The 20,210-nt window shown below is 40.5% G+C and overlaps 1 protein-coding gene across 1 annotated transcript in view; it reads left to right on the forward strand.

Annotated features, from left to right (window-relative positions):
* Window positions 1-20,210, forward strand: part of reln (reelin) — a 1,039,407-nt gene that overhangs the window by 654,800 nt on the left and 364,397 nt on the right. The window contains exons 26-30 of the mRNA XM_053500241.1: window positions 728-840; window positions 18,565-18,702; window positions 18,872-19,058; window positions 19,179-19,384; window positions 19,479-19,650. Of these exons, the coding sequence (XP_053356216.1) occupies window positions 728-840; window positions 18,565-18,702; window positions 18,872-19,058; window positions 19,179-19,384; window positions 19,479-19,650 (816 nt within the window). The remainder of the gene's footprint in view (window positions 1-727; window positions 841-18,564; window positions 18,703-18,871; window positions 19,059-19,178; window positions 19,385-19,478; window positions 19,651-20,210) is intronic.

Below are 20,210 nucleotides of genomic sequence, written 5' to 3' on the forward strand. Positions count from 1 at the left end.
ATCTAGTATTTGGTGAAGCACACACAACTATTGTAAACACAACCCAAAAGTGTATTAAGCAAGAAGTAAACAAAAAAAGTGCACCAACACAAACATATTTATTGATATTAATAATAATAATAATAATAATAATTACAAAATATATTCAACCGGATGATAAGTAAGAGAGTGGAACTATTGTCCAAAGTCCGGTTTATTTGTGAATGAGTGGAGTCTGTGGTGGAAGAGCTGAATTAGCCCCACCAGAAGCAATAATAACAATCCAGAAGCACAATTTTGGTGCTGGAGTGAAGTTGTAAAGCAGATTGGAGGGTGATATCCTGAAAGCAGGGAATATCCATCAACGACAGTTTACACGTTAATCTTCCTAATCTGAAACAATTGTCACAAAATTCCTAATATCCCCCCAATCCTCTTTAAACAAATCTCCATCTGGAGTCCCTTAAGATGTGTCCATGCAGGCTCGCGAGAGTTCGAACCCCAGAACCAAAACACAGTCATCGGGACAAAATAAGCATATTGGGTGCGATTTTCTACAAGGCACAGCAGTGTTTTCTATCACCCTTTTGATTTAAAAAAATAACATACACAAAATATTTTTTAAGAGATTTTTTCTTATTTCCACATAGTCCATATTAATGTCATGATAACTGATCATTTGTATTTTGACAACTGTATATTGCAGCCTGTAGGACTAACTTGTATATATTTTACATGGTACCCACAGGTATGTCTACCAGGCATGCCTAGCTGTTCTGAGTTCACTGCTCCTAGTGTCTACCACCCTTCTGAATTCAAAACTTGGAAAAGGATCACTCTACCTCTACATCATAAAACATGGTGAGTGTATGTAAGTATGCTGGATAAATGTATAACATTTTAAGTTTAAAAGTGTTGTGGACTTTCTTTGTAATTATAACTGGCCTGAATATTCTCTTGCTAGATGGCCTTTTTCAGCCGGATAAAACCGGGCTCCAATTATTTACTTAGTGTATTATAATGATGAGTTCCATGGTGTTGTCCAGGTTCCATTAAAATGTTGGTGATAAGAAGGCAAGGTAAAATAGGACAGAACTAGGATGGAGCCATGAGTAAATCAGGAAAATCAAGAGTGTTTTTGATTATTTCTCAATGGAGCAATTAGTCATTGAGAAATGATAATTAAAAACAAAATAAAATAGCCATTTTGTCTGGGAGTCTACCCTATTGTATTTACTAAAAACATGATGAAAGAGAAACTCCTTTAGAATAGTGCACTGGCAGATTTATGATGTAGTGATATGTACAGCTATTGCATCTGGTAAGATTTAATGGTTTTAATAAGATTTAAAAGATTTAGACAAGTGATTTAACGTGGCTGTGTGTGCACTTACAGTGGTGTATTTAGCCATGTAGTGTGTAAGATATAACTGGTTCATGTACATACTGACTTGACATGAACAAAGTAAATTCAGGTTTGCCAATCACTTTTTCTCTCTTTGCAAGTTTTTTGTAAATAAAATAAATATTGTAGCAACCCAGAAAAAATAAATAAATGATTTTCATCTCCACATGCGTTGGAGTCGACCCTAATAAGCATATTTGTATAATGCTTTTAACAAATGTCATTGTCACAAAGCAGCTTTACACAATCATAAGAATTATGGAGGTTTGTATGAAATGTGAATGTGTATGAATCAAAATGATAAGATTGTCCTTGATGAGCAAGCCAAGGGAATGGCGACAGTGGCAAGGAAAAACTCCCTGAGATGGCAATAGGAAGAAATTTTGAGAGGAACCAGACTCGAAGGGGACCCATGCTTCTTTGTGTAATAACAGATAGCAGGGATTGATCTGCAGTCATACTGTGTGTTAGAGGGCTGAAAGTTCAGTACAACAGCAGATGCGTTTAAGTTAATATGTCCAGTCCTGATTGAAGCCAAACACTGGTATTTTCTCAGTAAGCTTAAATGCTTAGACTGCCTTGAAGTTTAATGTATGTTGCCTGTAAGATATAACCTAGTTTACTAAAAATTATGTAATCGAATATCTGATCAGATATCACCATTCAAATGAGGATAGGTTCCCTGTTGAATCAAATTTGTTCCTATTGCCATCTCAGAAACTTTTCCCTTGCCACCATCACCCTTGCTTGCTCATCATATTTATATATATATACACACACACACATATATATATATATATATATATATATATATATATATATATATATATATATATAATGCTGCTCTGCAAAAACTTGAAATTGCTTGACTTTTAAGTTTAAGTATCCCTGTCATATATTAATGTGTAAGAAATTATAGACATATTGTAAAACAATTATACTTTTATTTTATGGCTTATGTTAAAAGGTAAGTTTTTCAAAAGTATAAAGTTTTTTAAAATGTGAAACAAAATGTCTACATATGACAACAAAGATATTATAGATAGTATGATATTTTTAAATTCAACATTCAGGAATTTAAAATAAATGTTTTGTGCTTAACTGAACATCCGCCAGATGGCGCATGGAAGGACTTTATGAATGCTGAAGCAAACATGAATTTTATTTTGTTTTACAACAGATATTTCATAATGAATTTCTTCATATGTGCTTCATGTTATTTTTATAATGATGTAATGAGATGCCCAAATTCGTGCTTCAAAAGTTTTTTATATAGTTTTTGTAATGTCTCAACAGGGACAAAATAATGAAAGACATGGCAATGCCTCGGTTTAAATGGTATTGAAATTAATTTACATTCCTACGGTATCTGATAGTGTTAACTATGCGAATGTCCTGATTCGTGAATATGTCAACATATCTTATTTAAAACGTTAAATATTGGCAGGGGAAATTGGCAGAATTGAGGGATTTAAAACTATTTAACTAGACCGAGCAGACGTCTCTGCCTAAAATGTATTTCACCAGCAAAACATAGAATAAATATGTAACATTCATATAAAATGTAATTCATGATAACACGGTGAGTTTCTTTTGATAGGTGTATGTGGATAAGTTGAAAAGTGTATGTTGTCAAAGTATTTGTGGACACAAAAAAATGTCAATTAAGGATGTCTTGAAACATAATGCAGTAACTCTATAAGCACGCAAATCAATGTGTGTATGTGTGTGTGTGTGTGAGAGAGAGAGAGAGAAAAAGAAAGGTGTCAAGAGGTTTTAAATACTCATGGAAAGTCAAGGATTATTTAGTGAAACAGAGGATCTGCTGAAAAATGTTAGGCACATCAGTCACTTAACTCCAAATAAAGGTCTTTCTGAGTGTTATGATATAGTTAAAATAACAAATGTACAAACGGTGCGCACTGAATACTAAACCTAAGCCAGGCACGAGGATTAATAAACCAAGATAGCCCCATACCCGTTTTTATTTTTTTAAACAAAAATACCAAAGAATATTATTGTTTATAGAGTAATTAAAACAATGCAATTTATGCTATGTTCCAAAAAATCTAGATTTTTTTCATTTCAAGGATTAAAAACGGTAACAATGTCAACTTTAGAATCTAGGCTCCAGAAGATTAAAATTACACAAATTTAAATCACTAAAAGTCTCCAGAAGAGCCTCAAATTCAAGAGGTTTTTAAAGTGTGGAGAAGTGCATTTCAGTTTCTCTTGAGAACAGCTGATTCACACCTGGGGAGGGTGAATAATTTGTATTTGAATGCTTTCAATAATGAGAAAATAAGCTGCGCTGTTCTGTATTTCTTTTTGGTAAACTTGAGCGCGTCAGAAAATGAACGGAAACGTTTTTTTAAATGGTCAGAGTCAGTCTGCTTGCTGTTTTTCCCGACGCATTCACAATCATTAGTCAACTTCTGCCGGTGCGCTCTGGAAAACTTAAAACACTATAACTAGAATATTTACAAAACTGAAAGGTTGTCTTATAAATAATTAAAAAAAAACTAGGGTAAAGCAGATGGGCTATAGAATAGATCATATTATGTTTTTATATATACAATGGTGTGAAAAACTATTTGCCCCCTTCCTGATTTTTTATTTTTTTGCATGTTTGTCACACAAAATGTTTCTGATCATCAAACTATTAGTTAAAGATAACACAAGTAAACACAAAATGCATTTTTTAAATGATGGTTTTTATTATTTAGAGAGAAAAAAAATCCAAACCTACATGGACCTGTGTGAAAAAGTAATTGCCCCCTTGTTATGTAAAGGTCACGCGACCTAACCCTAGGTCGCGTGACTTATTCTATCAAACTAACTTTGATTGAAGCGATTCAAAATACTGCCAAAATTAAAGAAACAAAACAGCAACACTAGTACAGAAAATCTCACCTCAGAATACAGTTATGTACAAATTAGGACAAGCTTACCCAAATTTACAAGCACTGTTACCGAAATAAACGTTGTGTCTAATATACATTTAAGGTATATTAGGCAATAAATGAAAAGAAAGCAAGCTAAAAATAGCAAACAAGATGACGATAAATTCAGCGTGCTATTGAGACATATCATTTTGCTGCTACGGTGTATAAAGGCTTACTTTGCAGACAAGTTTATAGTATACAATGTTTAATTAAACTCACCTTATAACCGGGAAATATTTAAATGGGAAATCCAGCTCCACTCTATGAAGCAGTTGTCACGTTGACGTATTCAAAACTGAAATGAACATATAAAATGTTACAAAATCAGCTTACACAATTATTTTTCAATTGCAAAGGTGTATTTTGTTTAAAAGGAGTAGGGCAAATGTGCACTTACTGTTTAAGTCTCAGAATAAAGATGGATGAAAATCCATATGTGCTCTTCAGTTTTCTGTTCCCGAAATACTGTTAAGTACTGTTTTGAAAATCCTGTTAAATTTTGTCTACATAATTTCACCAACCGTAAAAAAAACAGCAATGCACTGCTTTTGAGCATAACAGGTTTATACTGTTAAAATTTTGCCATGAGTTAACAGCAATTTTTAACACTGTAGTGTTAGTTACCTAGATATGCTAATCCACATGCTAAACCACCCACAGGTAGCATTTAAATTTATTTTGCAATTTAAGAACAAACCTAAGCTGTGTCATTTTCAGCTAAAATGTTAATGTTTTTTTTTATCACAGACCCCGTGGTTTTACCTTTAACGTTTTTTATAATAACTAAGCACTTAATTTTAAATTCGGTGCAAAAAAGTAAAACCAACCTCACCATTGGTCGTCTTCTTCATTTGATTTGCGGCAGGCATCATAAGTGGCGCGCTACCGCTACCTAAAGGTCTGGATGAATGACGCTTGGTAAAGTGTTTTTTTGCTGACTTGACACCTAGGCCTGGCGATGGCCTGCACATTTCTCTAAAGCTATGTTTACACTGTCATGTAAGTTAAATGTGACCCAATTCCAATTTTTTGCTCATATGTTACACATATTGGATATGTAATGTAAACAGAAAAAAAATGCATGCATTCTGATATTTCGAGATCGGTTTCAGGCCTCCTTCATATGTGGAAATGTGCTATATCTGATATGTGATTGTCGTGTAAACAGACAGATCGTATTTCCTGAGGCATTGTGTTCTGTAGGTCATTAAAACTGCGACTTCTTCGCGGTTTCATGACGTATTGTTATTCTCAATATATTAGTATTGTTTCTATTCAGTCACTTAAAGACACTATTGCTAAACTGAAACCATCTTTTTCTTCATATGATGCTATTCATTCTAGATTTTTAAGACAAATCATTGATTCTGTTGTACCGGGCCTAGTGTCCTTTTTTAATAAATGCCTCTCAACAGGCGTGGTTCCTACTAATTTGAAAGTGACCACTATTACTCCTCTCCTCAAGAAGCCCTCACTTGATCCATCTGTTCTAAAAAATTATCGTCCTATCTTTGTTCTACCATTTGTGTCTAAGGTCTTGAAAAATATTGTGTTTCTTGAACTTCAATCCTTTCTTTCTTTAAACAGTTTGTTTGACCATTTTCAATCTGGTTTTAAGGCGGCTCACAGTACTGATTAGCTCACTTAGAGTGTTAAATGACATCTTTTTAGCCACTGATACGGCGGATTCTGTGGTCCTTGTTCTTTTAGATTTATCAGCTGCTTTCAACACTATTAATCACTCAATATTACTAAATAGACTAGAGTCTTGGGTGGGTCTCTTTCCACAAGGCTCTGTGCTGGCTTCCACTCTATTTTCATTGTACATGCTACCTCTGGGCTCAATTTTTTGGAAACATGGGGTATCTTTCCACTTTTACGCTGACGATACGCAAATCTACTTACCTTTTAAGAAAAATGGTGGCTTGGCCATGACTACTTTGCTATCCTGTTTAGATAAAGTTAAATCTTGGTTATCTTATAATGTTTTATCCCTTAATGAAAAAAAAACTGAGGTGATAGTCTATGGCCCTTCGGAACACACAAAGGCCCCTGATCTTGATCTGGGTCCTCTATTAGCCTTTAGATCCTCTCAGGTTTGAAATTTAGGTGTCCTGTTACTAAACTTTTAGGTGTCCTGACACACTAAAACTTAAGGAAACAAATCTCTACTGTGATTGGATCTAGCTTTTATCAGCTCTGTACGCTCGCAAAAATTTAACCTTTTCTCATTGATAAGACTCTAGAGATGGCCATTCATGCTTTCATTACAACCCGCCTTGACTATTGCAAGTCTCTTTATTATGGTATTTCTAAATCTCAAATCACCCGTCTTCAACTGATTCAGATGCCGCTGGTAAATTTCTCTTGAAAAAGAAAAAAAGGGATCATGTGGCTCCGCTTTTGAAGGCCCTTCATTGGTTGCCTGTTCAATTCAGAATTAATTTTAAAATTTTACTATTTGTTTTTAAATCGCTACACCAGCAAGCACCCATCAACTTATCTGACTTGCTGAACCATCATACCCCCCTGAGAAATTTAAGATCCTGTGACCAGAACCTCCTCTTAATCCCACACTCCAGGCTCCAAAGTCAACGTCATATCACAGAAATGCTTGCAAATAGTCAAAGGCAATTTTCTTTACCTCATCGGTACGTTCCTTTGTTTCATGGAGCCCCGCTTGAGTTCAGGTCTTTTATGAAGGCGTTTGAACATGTTGAATCTAGAGCTGATAGTGATGCTGATAAGTTATACTTTCTTGAGCAGTACACTAGAGGAGGGCCTAGAGACCTTGTAAAGAGCTGCCAGCACATGCCAGATCGTCGTGGTTATGCAGAAGCAATGAAACTGTTACACGACAAGTTTGAAAATGAGCTAAAAATTGCAACAGCGCTGATGCAAAAGGTATTCAAATGGCCCAAAATAAAGTCAGAGGATGGAAAGTCATTAAGCGCCTTCTCCCTGTTTCTGGTAACTTGCCGCAATGTTATGGAAAACATTGAATACATGAATGAGTTAGATAATCCTACCAACGTGAGGATTATTATCTTAAAACTGCCCTACAAATTGCGTGAAGATGGAGGGTCCATGCATACGAATACAAGGAGCGCCATCGAAAAAGAGCTAAGTTCGTGCAGTTGGTGGAATTTGTTGATCGACAAGCAAAAGTATTGTCAAATCCACTCTTTGGGGACCTGGACGTTCTGACTAGTGATAAGAAACACTGCAATAAATCTCTTTAAGGATCCAAGCTAAAAAAGGAAGGAAAAAGTGGTAGCAGCTTTGTAATCGCTGTGAAACAGGTTGGTGAAAATCATAAAGACTTGATTACAGCAAGAGTAATGGTGCATTAGTTATCAGTGCTTTCACTAAACCTTGTGCATTCTGTGAGAAAAGTCATACCTTAGATGAATGCTACCAGTTCAACACTAAGACATATAAAGACAAATTGGACTTTTTGAGAAAGAATGGATTTTGCTTTGGTTGTTTAGTAAAAGGACATTTAACACTGCACTAGAAGAATCACATGTCAGTCTTGCTCAAAGAAACATCCTCTCATGCTACACATTGTCGCACAAGACACAGCTCAGGTAATAGTAAAAGTTGATGAAACTGAAACAGTTAATGCCTTGCCGGCTTGAGACAATTGCATTCTCTCCATAGTACCTGTTAAAATAAAGTCCAAGAAAAGTGACAAGACAGTAGAAGTGTATGCCTTTATGGACCCAGGTGGTTCTTTTACTTTCTGAGTCATTAGCAAGGCGGTTAAATGTTCTGGGCAGAAAAGTTGATATGATGTTAAGCACCATGAACTCGAAAAAGCAAGTAGAAAGCTATGTGCTTACTGACTTGGAGGTTAGCGGTCTGGAAGAAAATACCTTTGTTGAACTTTCCAAAGTGTTTACACAAAAAAGCATCCCAGTCTCAGTGGAAAACAACAAAGAGTATAAGCTCCTAGTACCATGGCAAGTGATTAACAGCAGGCACAAAGGGCCATATGCAGTAAAGACTGCTCTTGGATGGACTCTAAATGGACCTCTTCGAGAATCGGTAAAGGAAAGCATGTATGACAACGAGCAGGCGAGTGTTACAGCCAACAGAATTTTCATCAAAAGCGTGGAACAAATGCTGATACAACAGTACAGCCATGATTTTCCTGAACGGAATTGTGATGATAAAGCCGAGTTGTTACAAGAGGATTATCAGTTTTTACTGACTCTGTGTCTAACTCTCTGCAGTTTACCGACAATCACTTCTACATCAGTCTTCCATTTAGGAAAATAGCTATTCAAATGCCCAACAACCGAAGTGCAGCCATGCAGCGCGCACTGAATCTCAAAAGAAAACTCAAGAATACCGCCTCTTTTCACAAGGAGTATTCAAACTTCATGAACGACATGTTTGAAAAAGGTCATGCAGTCAAGGTCCCTACACCTCACTTGAGTCGACAAGATGGTCAAGTGTGGTATATACCTCATCATGGTGTATATCATCCTCAGAAGAAAAAGCTAAGGGTGGTCTTTGACTATGCTGCCAGCTACCAGGGAGTATCATTGAATAGCGAGCTCCTACAGGAACCAGAAATGACGCTTTAGACAAGTGGGAGTTGCCATGATGGCAGATGTGGAAGTCATGTATTATCATGTGAGAGTTACGAAAAAAAAGACAGATTTGCTGCGCTTCCTATGAATGGAGATGTAAATCAAGATTTGGTCGAATACAAGATGGTCGTTTATCTGTTTGGTGCAAAAAATTATCTCCAAGTGTTGCTAACTTCCCCCTTAGAAATACAGCAGAAGAAAACCGCAGCAATGCATTTGCTGAGGCAGTCAACACAGTACTTAGAAACTTTTATGTAGACGGCTGTTTGAAGTCTGTTTCGAGCCATGATCAAGCAGTTACGTTATATAACAATCTCACCAACGTTTGTGCAAGTGGAGGGTTCCACCTCACCAAGTGGGCAAGTAATAGTCGTGCTTTAATGACTTCTATTCCTGAGAGTGAAAGAATCAAAGACATGAGAGACTTGGATTTGAGTAATGATGCACTTCCCGTCAAGAGAGCTCTAGGGGTGTTGTGGTGCATCAATTGTCTGAGTTCAGTGTGGCAAGATGTATAAAACCAATTGACTTTGGAGTTACAACTATAGCCTGACTTTATCACTTTTTAGATGCAAGTGAAATGGGATATGGAATTGTCTCATACCTCAAGTTGGTAAACGCTGATGGACTCGCACATTGTGCCTTTATAATGGGGAAAATTCATGTAGCACCTCTGAAACAAACAACTATTCCACAAATGGAACTGACTGCGCCAGTAGTTGCTGTGAACACTGACAAAATGTTGAAAGGCCAACTGGAAATGGAGTTGCTAGACTCTATATTTTGGATTGGCAGTACAACTGTCTTGAGATATATTGACAATGAAAAAACTTAGATTCAAAACTTGACGATAACGAGATCAAACATTCAGCTTCAGTAAATCTCGTGAGTACTACAGAGAGCATGGAGGCTGTGAGCAAACTGATCAATTATCACTCTGACTGGTACAAGTTCTGTTGCCTGGATTCTTCATATCAAGGACATGTTTAAAAATTGTCTCTGACAATTCAGGACAGAGAAGAAATTTCCAAGTTGCAAAGTGGTAATGCATCTGTAAAAAGGAACAGCAGCCTATCCAAATTAGATCCAGTACTGCAGGATGAAGTGCTGAGAGTTGGAGGACGTCTTGGTAGTTCTTCAATGCCTGAGCATGTAAAACACCTAGTCATTATACCCAAAGATTCACATATCACAACTTAAATCTTAAGAAACATTCATGAAAAGTATGGACATTGTGGAAGGAATTATATGCTCTCACAATTGTGGCAGAAATACTGGATTACGACTGCTAACTACCTTGTGAGGAAGTTTCTTTCTAATTGTGTGACATGTAGAAAGATCAGAGCAAAGACTGGTAAAAAAGATGTCAGAACTGCCATGTGACAGAATAACGCCAGATCACCCACCCCTCACTAACGTAGGAGTTGACTATTTCGGACCCTTCGATGTCAGACGAGCTCAAAGTAATGTTAAAAGATATGGCGTATTGTTTACTTGTCTGACAACAAGAGCTGTGCAACAAGTTTTGCAGTCACTGGATAAAGACTCCTGTTTGAATGCCATTCGACGCTTTGTCTGCAGAAGAGGCCAGGTGTCAGTCATGAAAAGTGACAATGGAACAAACTTTATAGGTGCTGAGATTGAATTGCGTAAAGATTGAATTTTTTTTTCAAAGATTAAACAGCCAAACTTGCCTCCTGGACTTTTCAAAAAAGAGGACATTGATGCACGTCGCAAGTGGAAGCAAATTCAATACCTTGCTGACGTATTCTGGAAGTGATGGGTGCATGAATATTTGCCCGCTGAGTTCCGGACCCTCGCCATGCAGACAGACTGGGGGATGCCGCGCTACACTGGAGGGATTAATCCAGATCTTCCTCCGTATTGACTAACGCCTTCTCTCTCACCCAAAGCCAGCCCTAAGGACCCTGCCGCCTGCACCCACCTTCTCCTACACCTCACCACGACCACCTAAAACCTTTACCCACACCACTACCGGACCTGTCGGATCTCCACCTTTTGCCGTGGTTGACACCGGAGCCGGGAAACCCATGCAATTAGGACGTGCCTCCCTGACCGTGGCGGAACGCGAACGATGGTATCGAGGGGGCTTGTGTGCCTACTGTGGGTCGGCGGCACATCACCGGGCAATCTGCCCAATTCGCCCAGGCATCGCCCAGCCCTGGTGAGTGCGAGGAGAGACTCACCAGGCCCCCTCCACCTTTTTACCACGACTAACGCCACCATCTCACGTTTCACGGTTCAGGTAAACCTGCAAATCGGCCACAAAAGAGTTCGAAGTACCGCGTTCATCGACTCCGGTGCCGCTGGTAACTTCATTGACTCTACCCATGCCAAAGAATTGGAGGTGAAGATTGAGGCGTTATCCCAGCCCATAAAGATTCAATTCAATTCAATTTCATTTGTATAGCGCTTTTAGCAATTTTCATTGCCGCAAAGCAGCTTTACACAGTCAAAAGAATTATTTAAGTTTGTATGAAATGTGAATTTGTATGAATCAAAATGGTCAGTTTGTCCCTGGTGAGCAAGCCGAGGGCGACAGTGGCAAGGAAAAACTCCCTGAGATGGTAATAGGAAGAAACCTTGAGAGGAACCAGACTCAGCAGGGAACCCATCCTCATTTGGGTGAAACAGAAAGCAGTAAATGATCTGCATTTATACAGAGTGTAGGGTGGGAGGCAGTTCAATTATAATAGCTGATGTTAATTGATGTTAATATGGAGTCCAGGTAGTTATTGAAGACCCAGGTAGACTTGTAAGAAGTTCCAGTCCTGAACTATTGAACTGTCAAGTCCCCAGAGAAACAGTTGCCAACACCAGTCAAGGCCAGAACCATTTTTTAGGTAGAGAGAATCATTCCCAGACACCAGACGCATCCCAGAGAGACACACGGGGCATTCATGTGACGGGATCTTCAGCAAGAAGCGGGGCACCAGGATGGGTCAGACAGGTCCGGAGGGCAGAGGGAGTCTGGATCACTGGCAGCTCAGGAACGACATGTGTAGCTCGACAGAGAGAAAGAAAGAGTGAAAGGGGGAGAAAGGAAAGAGAAAGGGGGGGAAAGAGAAGAAGAGGAGAGATGGCAGTTAGGTATGGTCACAGTCACACAATGTATAATGTGAATGTATATTAACTGTAGAGTGCAAGCAGAGACTCCGGCAGTAAAGATCACTTCGGTCGACGGTCGGCCCCTATCATTCAGCCCTATCACCCATCAGACCCAACCCATTACGCTCGCCATAGACCAGCACCTGGAACAAATCCAACTCCACCTCACCTCCATCGCATCACTGCCCATCATCCTCAGCTATACCTGACTGTTGCAGCACGACCCACTCATCTCATGGACCCAGAACCGAATCATCCTGTGGGGATGACTTTGCCTACAGGCTGAGGCTGGGACGTGTTCCACGAAGTTGGACCTCTGGAGCGCCTACAACTTGGTGCGCATCAGAGAGGGCGATGAGTGGAAGAAGGCCTTCATCACCCCCACCGGACATTATGAGAGTCTGGTCATCCCATTTGGACTCTGTAACGCACCCTCGGCCTTTAAAACAATTCATGAATGACGTCTTGAGAGACATGCTAGGCCGATGGGTGTTTGTCCACTTAGACGACATTCTTATATACTCTCAGACCACTGAAGAACACATCCAGCACGTGCGGGCTGTTCTAAAGAGATTGCTCGCGCACCAACTGTACTACAAGTTGGAAAAGTGCTTTTACCAGCACTCCAGCACGTTCCTGGGTTTTGTTATCTTGCCCCAGGGTGTGGCCATGGACCCGCAGAAACTAGAAGCTGTTCGTCATTTGCCCCTACCCAAGACTCTCAAACAGCTTTAACAGTTCGTCGAGTTTGTGAACTTCTATCGTCGCTTTATCCGGGGCTACAGTACAGTTGCAGCACCACTGACCAGTCTGACCAGGCCCTCACCTCAACCCTTCCACATCACTACCGCCACCATTTCTGCATTCAAACAACTTTCACCACCACCGTTTCACCACCCCCCCTATTCTTCTTCACCCAGATGCCAACCAACTGTTCGTTGTGGAGGTGGACGCGTCAGATGTGGGCGTCGGCGCTGTTCTCCCCCAGCGAGGTCCAGACCAGAAGCTACACCCCTGTGGCTTCTTCTCCAAGAAATTTAATCTTACTCAGCAGCGATACGGGGTAGGGAACCGCGAGCTGTTGGGCATAAAGTGGGCCTTGGAGGAAAGGCGTTACTGGCTCCAGGGCGCCAGTGAGCCATTCATTGTCTGGACGGATCACCAAAATCTCATCACCATCAGAAATCTCAAACAACTCAACCCACGACAGGCACGGTGGGCACTATTCTTTGAACAGTTCGACTTCCATCTGTTATACCGCCTGAGTCCAAAAACACCAAGGCCGACGCCCTTTCCTGACAACAGGAGGAAGACGCCCCCCAGGCGGACCCCGTGCCTGTCATTTCTACTTCACATGTGATTGCACCTCTACAATGGGACTTAGAAACGAGGGTACGCCAGGATCAGGCTGTGGAGACCGAACCGGCAGGTGCGCCGCCTGGATGACTCTATGTGCCCCAAACCTTAAGATCAGAGGTCCTACAATGGGGGCACTCCTCGCCCGTCGCCGGACATCCCGGGAATCGAAGGACCTTTCTATTCGTAAAACAGGCGTTCTGGTGGCCTTCAATGAAAAAGGACATTGAGGAGTTCGTTCAGGCATGCCCGGTGTGCGCCAGGGCCAAGGACCAAAACCGACCCACCCCCGGAGAGCTGCAACCACTTCCCATTCCTCGACGGCCTGGCCGCACATCGCCCTGGACTTCATCAGGGGCATGCAAGTTGATGAAGGGAAAAATACCATCCTAACTATAGTTGACCGGTTCTCCAAGGCAGTACACCTGGTGGCCCTCTCCGGACTCCCATCAGCCAAGGACACAGCCGAGCTGATACTGGAACACGTAGTCCGCCTGCATGGGTTCCCCAAAGACATCGTCTCAGACAGAGGGCCTCAGTTTACCGCCCGGTTCTGGAAGGCCTTCTGCCGTCTGATCGATTCCACCAGTAGTCTGTCATCTGGTTACCATCCCCAGACTAACGGTCAGATGGAATGGACCAATCAAGATCTGAAGCACTACCTGAGGTGTTTTGTGTCTGATCGCCAGCGCTCCTGGGCCCGCTACCTGGCCTGCCACATGGGCAGAGCTATCCCACAATCTCCACGTCTCCTCTGCCACGAACCTAAGCCCATTTGAGGTATGCTATGGTTTCCAACCTCCGATATTCGACCATCAAGAACCGGAGGTTGACGTACCGCCGGCCCAACAGTTGGTCCGTAGGTGTCGGCGGATATGGAACCAAGTAAACATCGCCATCCAACGCACCAACACCAGCTACATCGCCCAGCATCGCCGCCGACACCCTCCGGGACGGTTGTACAAAGTAGGTGACAAGGTATGGTTTTCAACAAAGAACCTCCATCTGCACACAGAATCACGAAAGTTATCACCCAGATTTATCGGTCCATACCACATCACTCTAAGAATTAACCCTGTCACCTACCGGCTCCAGCTGCCTGCGGCACTCCGGATCCACCCAGTATTCCACATTTCTCAATTTAAACCCTTCATCACTTCACCTATGGTTACACCCACCCCCTTTGCTCCTTCTCCCCGAATCATTGACGGTGGGACCGGATCCTCGACTCGCGGGGTGGGACGGTGGGATTTGGATCCTCGACTCGCGGGGCAGAGGTACCCAGTACCTGGTCGATTGGGAAGGCTACGGCCCCGAGGAGCGATCCGGGATCCCAGTGCGGTTCATCTTTGACCCCGAGCTCATCCGGGACTACCATCACAGGGTATCCTTCACCTCAGGACCGTCTGGAGCCGGTCCTGGACAGGGGGGTACTGTCATGCACACTCGGTCTGCGACCGGCACTAGGACCAGAAAGTTAAGCGGTCGCGAACCAGGAAGTATAAAAGGAGTAAACAAACCATAGCATCTTGCTCAGTCATTGAGTTTGGCCCATGCCTCATCGAATCGTGAGTACTCACTTTATTGGTCTTGCTTTCTGATTGAGTGTGCATTTATAGGACGCGGGTTAGATTGTGTCTTTCCCTTGTTCCTCATTTGTGAGAGTCCTTAGATTAAATAGCGTGATTATCCTGCCTACTCGTGTTCTTCCGCGTTTGGGTTTACTATTTACGCAACAAAGGAAGAGGCATGGGCCAAACTCAATGACTGAGCAAGATGCTATGGTTTGTTTACTCCTTTTATACTTCCTGGTTCGCAACTGCTTAACTTCCGGACTGAGTGTGCATGACATTTTGTTTATTTTCGAACTTATCTTGTAACAGTCTCATCGCTTCTGCATAAGCAAGCTGATCTGGCATATGCTGGCAGCTTTTAACGAGATCTCTAGGCTCTCCTCTAGTATACTGCTCAAGAAAGTACAGCTTATTCATATTACTATCAGCTCTGGTTTCAACTACGTGTTTAAACGCCGTAAAAAACTCATAAAAGCCGTGAACTCAAGAGGGTCTCAATTAAACAAAGGAACATCGCGCTGAGGTAAAGAAAATTGCCTTTGACTCTTCGCAGGCATTTCTGTAATATCTGCCTGACATTGTATCACACTCTGAAGCTCTACTGTATCAGTATTATGGACTGCTATTATAGGTCTGACACTTACGGGCACGCTTAAACTGGCTGCCTGGCAAGGTGATGGCAGTCTGAGATATTCCGTTGACGCACTGTGCTCGTGATATTCATCATATTCTGATTTGGTGACATGTGTACCACTAGGTTTGATGACCACACAGAGTGGGATTTTGTCGTTCTTCACAACCCTGATATGCCTATATTTCAGCATTAGCCTTTACGAGCTCCATTTAGATTTTCAGGCTGTCCATTTCAGCCTATAGTTGTGCTTCTTAGTTTTTAGTTCTGCCTTTAATTGTGCTTCCTTCATTTCCATCTGTGTCTTTAACTGTGCTTCCTCCATTTCTGACACCAGCCATTGGTCTAAGGTTGCTGCTTCAGCCAACAAGACTGCTCTGTTAACTTCTGCCTTTTTTTAGCCGCGCTGAGGATGCTGTAGATGTTGAGGACCTTTTGGATGCCGCCATCGCTACGCTTCCGTGCTTGTTAGAAGCGAGTCTCTTAGACGACACCATTGATGCGCTGTTCATTGGTGAAACTTCGTCATCAAATGTTTGAGACGACTTAAAGCGGTTCTTAGTGTCCGCAATCCACGACTCTTTTTGCTAATTCCGTGCAGTACAGCAATTTAAACTGATACCAGTTTTGCAGATCATATTTACGTTCGTCTTCATTTAGGCACGATCGCAAGTCTCTATTGCTTTTAACAAAGTTTTGTAGCAGCCCTTTGTAGTCCGTATAGTACCTAGGTTCAACATCAAGCACGTTGTAGGCATTGTACATAAGCAACTCTATTTTGTCATATAATGCAGTCAATTGACTCCACTTGCCTTCTTTGGCGTTCTTCATTTCATGAATCTTGTCTGCGGAGTCTTTGTCGTCGAGTGCCATCACATCCTCAGCTTCGGTGACAGCAGCGTTGTCTTCGCCATCTGCCATAGTGAGTTTTAAAGCAGGCAAGTCCTCTTTTCGCTTTCGGTTTCAGTTGCTTGTCGACAGTCATGCCTTTTTTTTTATATCGCACGCGGGTTCTTCAGTCCACATTCACATGCAGGTAAGATGCACTTTTAAGTTACTCATCTTCACTTGAACAACGGAGAAAGCTTTTGACTTTACATGTATTGATATGTTATTTACAAGTTCTGACACGTATCTTTCTTGTTACACTTGGTTACTTACGGTCCTAAATTATCGTTACAACAACCTATTTCCTGTATCTTTTTGATTAAAGTATTACGGTCAAAGGCTTGTGTCTAACTACTACCGTGCATAGACATGCAGCTACACAACTATGGAATGATGTCACAGTGCAACTTACGATTATTATACTAAATGCTTAACTAATGAACTTAATGCATAATGCTTACCTAATGAAATAGAAATAAACACAACAACAAATATATAAAAATGAAACATGGCCCTTACAAGAGTTTTTTGTGTGTCTTTTATGTGTATTTTGTGTTCTTGGATTTACTTAACACAAGTAACACTTTTGAAATAAAAGTCCTGTGGTTGTGTAATCTCAGTTTATTAATTATTATGAGTGGGGACCCATGGTGTTATGTCTTTACGTAATCTTGCACAAAATGCAAAAAAGCTGCAGCTAGACCATCTCTTATCTTGCAAAGCATTATTGACTGGGTTTGGCACATCCTCTTAAGAGAGAAAAGGAAGGCTGTGAGCATGAAAACTTCCACATCTTTGCAGTGTGTGCTTTTCAGACTCTTCCTTGAGCAAGAAAAATGACATCTCAAACATTCCTTGCTGCAGTACATCTCCCCCAAGCAGAGAGGCTCTGCAGTGCATGCACCAAGGGGATTCGCTTCATGATGAGGCTATGATCACCAGACATGACCCGGTCCAAACACGTGTCTCTCTCACGCTTTTGCTTGTCATCTTCAGGTAAAAGAAAACACTGTTTGGGCCAGGTGCTGGGAAACTTCTGCCAACAATGCCCAAAATGTCAGAAGATGGCACCTCGCCTTGTTGCTTACCCTGACCGTTATCAGCAACCTGTTTGAATGCATCTGATGCTTAAAGTTGAAGCCAAAGAAAACACAGCTCCCAACAAAGCCACTGCCAGTATAGGTTCCTCCCCTGCAGTCTGCATGGTGCCCCGGCCACCAACCAGCGGTTTATGGACATAGTGCTTTGATTCCTTCGCCCATAAAACACATCCCTAAGCAATACTACTGTGTTAACAGTGATCAGATTAAACACCATTTATGCACACTTTCTGTAAAAAATCAGTGTCCCTCTGATCTAGTGAATCCATAACCATGTTACATATTGTAACAGATGAAACAAATTATGTGTTCCTATTGTATTTGTGAATTTTCATATTAGGGACTGAGGATCATTTCCAAGTACACTTGACCCCAAAGTCTGGTTAATTCGGGCTCTGGAACCATGCCCATATTCACTTGAAAAGTCGGTCTTCAGCATTATTGGCATACTTGGGCACAGATCAAAACAGATATGAAAGCTACTCATAGATGAACACAGAAGTGGACCACTGTTTAGAGCATGATATCATCAATGCTGTTTTTCTTGTGTGCACTATTGTGTGCATGTAGCATGTGCCATTTTTAACCTCTTACTATACAGCTGTAGGTGACTTTTTTTGTTCACCCTTCATTATTAAATTAAAAATATGACATTTTAAGTAAAATAATTCACCTTGCAAAAACGGGGGGTCCAGCAGACCATTAATGGTAACAATTTATATTAAACAGTCATGAGACATAAAAATGATTAAACTAACATTTATTGATCCAAGTAATGATATTTGGATCAATAAATGTTCACCCATTTGAATTGAAAGATAACCATTTGTTGCACCATTGTGCATTTTTATACCTTTACACATATATTATCATAATAGCATGGCTTAGCCTTTGAAACCATGCTGTTTGCCATTTTCTGTTTTATTTCCCATTATTTGATTGTGGTTTGGCTTTAGGTCCAGGGCCACACGGTTTCGCTGGATCCAAAACTTCTATGGTGAGCAAGATGACTGGGCCTTAGACAATATCTACATTGGACAACAGTGTCCTCTAATGTGCTATGGACATGGCTGGTGTGACCATGGTCACTGCAGGTCAGTCTTCTTTACACTACTAAATATACAGATAAATAATTACCAATGTTAAAAAAGAATTAAAAATATTAAAAATATTAAAAATATATATTTTTATATATATTTATATTTTTAATTTTTAATAGCAACTGTCTATTTCTCCATTGCTTTCTTCTCTCTCTCTCCTCAGGTGCGATGATGGCTTTTCTGGTATAGATTGTCAGCCTACATTACCACTGTCTACCAGTTTACTGTCAGACTTTGAGTTTCTTGAAGATCTAAGAACCACATGGCAGGAGGTTATTGGTGGGGAGGTGGTGACCCCTGACCAGGGTTGTGGTGTTGTATCATCTGGATCTTCTTTGTATTTTAGCAAGGTGTGGAATGAATGTTCACAAACAATATTAAGATAAAATAGCTTTTATGTTAATTGGGTCAACTGTAAAACTTTTGGAAAATATGATTTAAAATGTGTTTTCGAAATAATATTTGAACAGGCTGGACTAAGACAACTAGTGAGTCTGAACATGGACACAGAATGGGCAGAGTTTGTGCAATTCTACCTTCGTGTGGGTGGTGACAGGGTGGAGTGTAACCAACCTGACAACAGAGATGAGGGAGTGCTTCTACAATATAGTAACAATGGTGGAATAAGCTGGGGTCTAATTGCAGAACTGTACTTCACTGACTTTACTAAGCCTAGGTGAGAGAAGAGTGTTTTAGAAATCTCAGTATTAGTTTAATAATTATTTTGCAGTAGATCATTATTTTTTGTCTCTTATATTCTGTCTCAACAGGTTTGCCCATTATGAATTACCACTAGCTGCTAAGACACCCTGTACACAGTTCCGCTGGTGGCAACCCCTTCATTCAGGTGAGGGGTATGATCAGTGGGCTATCGATGATGTAATTATTTTCTCAGAGAAGGAGAAACACGTCATTCCAGTTGCTAATCCTACTCTTCCTCAGGTAAATGACAAATGGATGAACAAGTATAAAGAAGAATAATATGCATGCATGCATGTATGTATGTATGTATGTATGTATGTATACAACCAATCTAAAGTTTGTTCACATCTTCTATTGGTCTTTCTTGGTGTTTACTTCTTTCTCACTTAAATGAACATTTTATATTAATACCTTATATTTAATTATATTTATATTTCATTATGTTAATTTATATTTAATTCCTTCCATACTCCTGAAGAATCCAACATACACAATAATTTTCTTAGATCAGTTGCTATTGAGATTTGTGTGCTACTTATGCTTTGTAAAGCCTTCTTAACCACTTTAATCAGAGGCACTGTTTATCTGTGATTTTTATGGCTGGTAACTCCAAATTAGCTTACCTTTAAATCTTTAACTGGTTGTTATTTTTGTTTTTTTTTGTTACTTAATTACGTATATGTGTATGTAGAGGTGGGTAATAGCAAGTTACATTTACTTGAGTAACTTAAAAAAAATCCTTTATTAGTAGTTTTACTGCACCATGTGTTTTACTTTTACTTAAGTGGATTTGTGAAGAA

This window comes from Clarias gariepinus, chromosome 7 (genome assembly GCF_024256425.1).
Source record: "Clarias gariepinus isolate MV-2021 ecotype Netherlands chromosome 7, CGAR_prim_01v2, whole genome shotgun sequence".
Lineage (NCBI taxonomy): Eukaryota > Metazoa > Chordata > Actinopteri > Siluriformes > Clariidae > Clarias > Clarias gariepinus.